The sequence below is a fragment of the Poromitra crassiceps genome, assembly GCF_964638095.1.
Source record: "Poromitra crassiceps genome assembly, chromosome: 9".
In the NCBI taxonomy this organism is placed as follows: Eukaryota; Metazoa; Chordata; class Actinopteri; order Beryciformes; family Melamphaidae; genus Poromitra; species Poromitra crassiceps.
The window spans coordinates 17,054,776-17,060,775 of record NC_139630.1 but is presented as its reverse complement, the minus strand read 5'-3'; the positions used below and the strand labels follow the sequence as shown (position 1 = coordinate 17,060,775).

The window sequence follows — 6,000 nt, the reverse complement described above, 5'->3', positions numbered from 1 at the left end:
ACGGTCGATGTAAGGGTTAATGCACGACGAGGTGTACATTATCACTTTTTAAGGGACGACGCGAGAGGCGTGAACCTCCTCCGCGAAGTCCCTTAAAAAGTGATAATGTACACCTCGAAGTGCATTAACCCGCTTATACCATGGTCACTTGCCAACAAAACAATAAGACCAGTCATTTATATTTCCATGTGTAATAAATAAACCAATCTAAATGTCTGTTATTCATACTGTAAATCAGTCTTCCACGAAATAAAATAGTCCCTCCCACCTCCACCACCCTCCGTTTTAAAGCCGACTCAAACGTTAACTTTATCACAGGAATGCGGGTTTAACAATGTTTTGCGTTCTACATTAAATGAAGACACCATTTGGCCGCTTGCTTTATTTTGTATGATAGATACGTATTGGCCAAGTATATTAACATTTAAGAGCGAAGAGTTTCAGGAAGTGACACAGAGCAGCGGGGGCTCGCCCTGCATGTGCTGTATGTGGTGAAATGCAGAGCTCTCTCTCTCTCTCTCTCTCTCTCTCTCTCTCTCTCTCTCTCTCTCTCTCTCTGTGTGTGTGTGTGTGTGTGTGTGTGTGTGTGCACACACACACACACACACACACACACACACACACACACACACACACACACACACACTCTCTCTCTCTCTCTCTGAATGACATCACATGCTGCTGTGTGAATGGACTTTCTATTTAAATAGTTGAATGTGTTGCTTTGTTTTCATGAATCAAACTAAATACACACTTACATTTCCTCAGACCTGGTTTCAACCACCGCACTGCATCATGGTCCACACTGGAGGAAGAAACAAAGTCACATCAGCACATTCTCTTTGATGATGGAAACATTTAAGGAGCCTGGAAACACACAATAAACATGCATTTTGACTTCATCACACCACAGGCACTTATGTACCTATGCTATGGGAGAGGTGGGGGGAGGGGAGAGGTGATTGTCCAAGCTGGCTGGCTTTGTGTGGATTGTATTACTTTAGGAAATTCTCTACAATTCAGTGTGTGTGTGTGTGTGTGTGTGTGTGTGTGTGTGTGTGTGTGTGTGTGCATGTGCATGTGCATGTGTGAGTGAGAGGTTGTGTTCGTGTGTGTGTGTGTGTGTGTGTGTGTGTGTGTGTGTGTGAGATAGAGAGAGAGAGGGAAAGTGTTGTTCGTGTGTGTGTTGATGAGAGAGTGAGTGAGTGAGAGGGTGTTTGTGTGTGTGTGTGTGTGTGTGTGTGTGTGTGCGTGTGTGTGTGTGTGTGTGTGTGTGTGTGTGTGTTTGGGAGAGAGAGAGAGACAGAGGAGTGGCTGAATGGAGAGGCAGCTGGACAGACGTTGCTTGCTCCACTCACTGGCCCCTCCCTCTCTGCTGCCCTCCTCTGGGGCATGGTGGTACTGCGGCCACACGGTGTACCACAGCAGCTTTGGTGAGGTGAAGGTGCAGCACGGAGCTCCTGTCCTGATGTGCAATACAGCACCTTTCCCTCACCTGCTGCCATGATCCTCCTTCTCCAGTCCACCTCACCTCTGCTGCTGTTTGACCCGTGTGTGTGTGTGTGTGTGTGTGTGTGTGTGTGTGTGTGTGTGTGTGTGTGTGTGTATGTGTGTGTGTGTGTGTGTGTGTGTGTGTGCGTGCGTGTGTGTGTGTGTGTGTGTGTGTGTGTGTGTGTGTGTGTTGCCTGTCACCCACCTACTCATGTTGTAATGTGCAGACAGGAGAGGACAGATATCTACTCATGAAAGACATGAGTAGACATGACATGACATGAAAAAACATGAACAAACTTTTGTTACAGAGAGAGTCCTATTGGATTTTCACGTTGAACTCAATGGAGCCTCATGGTTTGAATGAGAGCTTAGAACTAAATTCCTTCTTATAACGTGGGTGGTGTATTTATCTATTTTTTCTATATGCATATATATATATTTAATGGTCCACATATATATCTCTTTAAATATATATGTATAAATTTATTGGTCCACACATATATTATTCCGCCCTTGATATATTGAATATGCTTGGCAGTAAGGTAAACACCTCCTGTTCATCAAAACTCTGGAAACAGTCTTCCTTTGTCCGCAGGTTTATTGATTAAAGAAGGGTAAAACTGAAAACAGATACAAAGGCACAATCAAAACCATGCTATTACTGTAAATACCTTGTAAATGCAGTGTAAATGTGCATGTACCCTTTATCATGAATTAACTTATCTATTTTTAACTCTTACATGTATTGCATTTTTAATAAACTATTACTCACATGACCCATAACAGTATTATTTTAATATGTTGTCAAATTGTATTTTAGTATAAACTCCCAGTGACTATAGCCTAAACCTACTGTAAACATAGCATTGGTTATGAAGGAAATCAACTGAGAATCACTTGGTAACCTTTTACATCAAACTTCACAAAGCAACATTTCCTATACCAAATAATGAATTACAAGCATAAATAAACATAAGATATGACATTACATACCAACGATGCTACGAATGGCATAAGATGTGAGCATGTTTGCTGATAGAAATAGGCATCCTGAAACTGCTGTTCTCCATGCCATGCGGCTGAGCACTTTCTACTGCAAGTGAAACTGAAAGTCACATAGGAGGCTAAAGGCGACGCCCCTTTTTACCAAATTCCTGTGTCTCTTAAAGGAACCACTCCCTTTCACAGAAAACATTGAATTCACTCAGAAAAATATATGAACTAGACTACAGTAACATAACACTCCCCGTCTGGCATGTGTAAACCGCCACAACCCAACAGTCTATAACACAGTTATTATGGCTTCTTCTCACGAGCGAGGAGCAGGACTGTCTCAGTAATGGGCCGCAGGAACATTTTAGTCCCGTCTTTCCTGGAGACCTTGATCTCTACCTTGCGTACCCTGCTGTCTTTGCTGGGGAAGACTTGCGTACCAAGTCCCAAAGGCCATTCATTCCTCTTAAGTTGGTCATCCTTGAGAAGCACAATGCTTCCAGGCTGAAGGTTGGGCTGGGAAGTCTGCCACTTCCTACGTGGCTGAAGTGAAGAAAGATATTGTTTCTTCCATCTATCCCAGAAGGTTTGAGCCAGATGCTGGACTTGGCGCCACTGAGATTTGTGGAGGTCTTTAACCCAGTCACCAACTGGGGCAGAAGGAAGACTCACTTTCTGAGTGAGGAGGGTTGCCGGTGTAAGGATGAGAGGATCGTCCGGATCGGTGGACACCGGAATGAGAGGTCTGGCGTTGATGATAGCAGTCACCTCTGCCATCAATGTGGTGAGTGCCTCGTGAGTCAACTTGGAAGTCCCGAGCTGTAGGAACATTGAGTCCAAGATTTTTCTTGCTACCCCGATCATCCTCTCCCAAGCACCACCCATGTGAGAGGCGTGGGGAGGATTGAACTTCCATGTGCAGCCCTGGTCCAACAAGAACTTCTCGACAGAGGTGTTGTCAATATTAGAAGGGATCTTAAGCTCCTTACAAGCACTGACGAAGTTGGTTCCTCGATCGGAACGGATGGATTTCACTGGGCCCCTGATAGCGAGGAAACGCCTGAGAGCATTGACGAAGCTCGACGTATCTAAGGACTCGATGACCTCAATGTGGACAGCTCTTACACTCATACAGGTAAATAACACTGCCCACCGCTTGCTCTGAGCGAGGCCACCTCTTGTCCGGCGTGAAGCTACTGTCCATGGGCCGAAAACATCCAGGCCGACATTCGTGAACGGAGGTTCAGTGGAAAGGCGATCTACAGGAAGGTCTGCCATCTTCTGTGTCTGAGGTGTGCCACGAAGTTTGCGGCATGTGACGCAGCCATGGATAACACTGCTCACCCGCCTTTTTCCACCGACTATCCAGAGGCCGGCAGCACGTATGGCGCCCTCGGTGAACAGTCGTCCCTGGTGGTGTGTTTTCTCATGGTAATACCTGACCAGAAGCGTTGCTATATGGTGCTTGCCAGGGATGATGAGAGGGTTTTTCTCTTCTTGCTGGAGTTCTGCTTCTCTGATGCGACCTCCGACTCTCAGAAGGCCATCGGCATCAATAAAAGGATCTAAGGTTCTGAGAGGACTGTCCTTAGGGAGGTTCTCCCCCTTCCTTAGACAGGCGTACTCTGGAGCATACGTCTCCTCTTGAACTGCTTGGATTATGGTTATCTTAGACCGTGAGAGTTCATCAACTGATATTGCTGTGTGGCAGTGATGCCAGCCTTTGCAACCACTGGCTTTGGTTGCAGGATTCTTCTGGAAGAGGCAAGCAATATGAATGAGGCGAGCGATGGCATGAATCAATGAGTTCCAGCTGGAGAACTTGGAGAAGCGCTCAGAACCTAGTTGTTTGCTCAACATGGTTGTTTTCATTGTAGAGACCTGAGGGCGGATCTCTGCGTCCAAAGTAGGGTTCACAAGCTCGAAGTTTCCTTCCTCAGGATGGCTTTGCACGGGGTGTTTTAGGAACGCCGGTCCAGAGAGCCAGCTGGTACCTGACAGATGTGCAGCGGCGACAGACCTTGTGGCAATGTCTGCAGGATTTACATCTGTGGATACATACTGCCACTGTTCAGGACGAGAGTACTTCCTTATCTGCAGGACCCGATTGCTGACGTAAACATAAAAACGTCTGGATTCATTGTTGATGTAGCCTAATACTACCTTACTGTCATTGTAAAAGGTAGTGTCATCCAACTGCATGTCAATCCCTGAAGAGATGAGCTCGGCGAGTTCCACTGCCAAAACTGCTGCACAAAGCTCAAGTCTTGGTACTGTATGTTCAGGGAGAGGAGCGAGCTTAGCCTTGCCCATGATGAAGCCCACATGGCTGTTACCATTTATACTTGTCAGTTTGAGGTAGGCAACTGCTGCGATTGCTTTAGTCGAAGCATCACAAAAGACAAATAGCTCTCTACGTGAGACCTCTGTGGGAGAGACCTCTGTGTAGGGCCTTGGGATCCGGAGACTGCTTAGGTCTTTCAATGAGGATCGCCATGTGAACCATATCTCTTCCATCTCTTGAGGGAGAGGGGAGTCCCAATCACCATTGTCCTTTGTAAGCTCTCGCAGGATAGCTTTGCCTTGAATGGTGACAGGGGCGACAAATCCCAGAGGGTCGTAGATACTGTTCACGATCGATAGGATGCCTCGACGAGTGAAGGGCTTCACTTCCTCGGCTACCTTGAAGGTAAAGGTGTCAGACATGAGGTCCCAGTTGAGGCCCAGACTACGCTGCATGGGAAGTGCGTCAGAACCGAGGTCCAGATCTTTGAAGTCGTTGGCATGGTCTTGAGATGGGAAGGCTTCCATGACCTCTCTTTTGTTTGAGGCAATTTTGTGGAGTCGCAAGTTAGAGTCTGAGAGAATGTCCTGTGTCCTCTTGAGCAGGTCCACTGCGGCCTCAACTGTAGGGAAAGACTTCAAGCCATCATCCACATAGAAGTCGCGGTTTACAAACTGCTTGACATCAGGCTCTCCATCCTGTACAGACTGCCTTAGACAGTAGGTGGCTACGGCTGGGGAGGGACTATTCCCAAAGACATGGACCCTCATACGGTATTCAACTATGTCTTTGGATGGGTCATTGTCCCGAAACCACAAAAACCTCAGGAAATTGCGGTCCTCTTCTCTTACAAGGAAACAGTGGAACATCTGTTGGATGTCCGCTGTTATGGCCACTGCTTCCTTGCGAAATCTGATGAGTACCCCAAGGAGGGTATTGTTGAGGTCAGGTCCGGTTAGCAGAACATCGTTAAGTGACACTCCGCTGTGCTGGGCGCTGGAGTCGAACACTACACGGATGTTTCCAGGTTTCCTAGGATGATACACGCCGAAGGTCGGCAAGTACCATCGCTCTTCGTCTTTCTTAAGTGGGGGTGCCACTTCAGCATGATTGTTCTGGAAAATCTTCTCCATGAAGGTCAGAAAGTGCTGTTTCATCACTGGCTTCCTCTCAAGATTGCGTTTCAGTGATGAGAGTCGATTCAAGGCCTGGGCCTTGTTGTCAGGGAG

The 6,000-nt window shown here is 46.9% G+C and overlaps 1 protein-coding gene across 1 annotated transcript in view; it reads right to left on the bottom strand.

Moving 5' to 3' along the window:
• LOC310782190 (protein NLRC3-like) overlaps positions 1-6,000 on the bottom strand; it is a gene marked incomplete at its 3' end in the record, with an annotated part of 53,942 nt that overhangs the window by 5,011 nt on the left and 42,931 nt on the right. Inside the window, exon 7 of the mRNA XM_083642878.1 lies at positions 759-805. Coding sequence (XP_083499004.1) covers positions 759-805 — 47 coding nt within the window. The remainder of the gene's footprint in view (positions 1-758; positions 806-6,000) is intronic.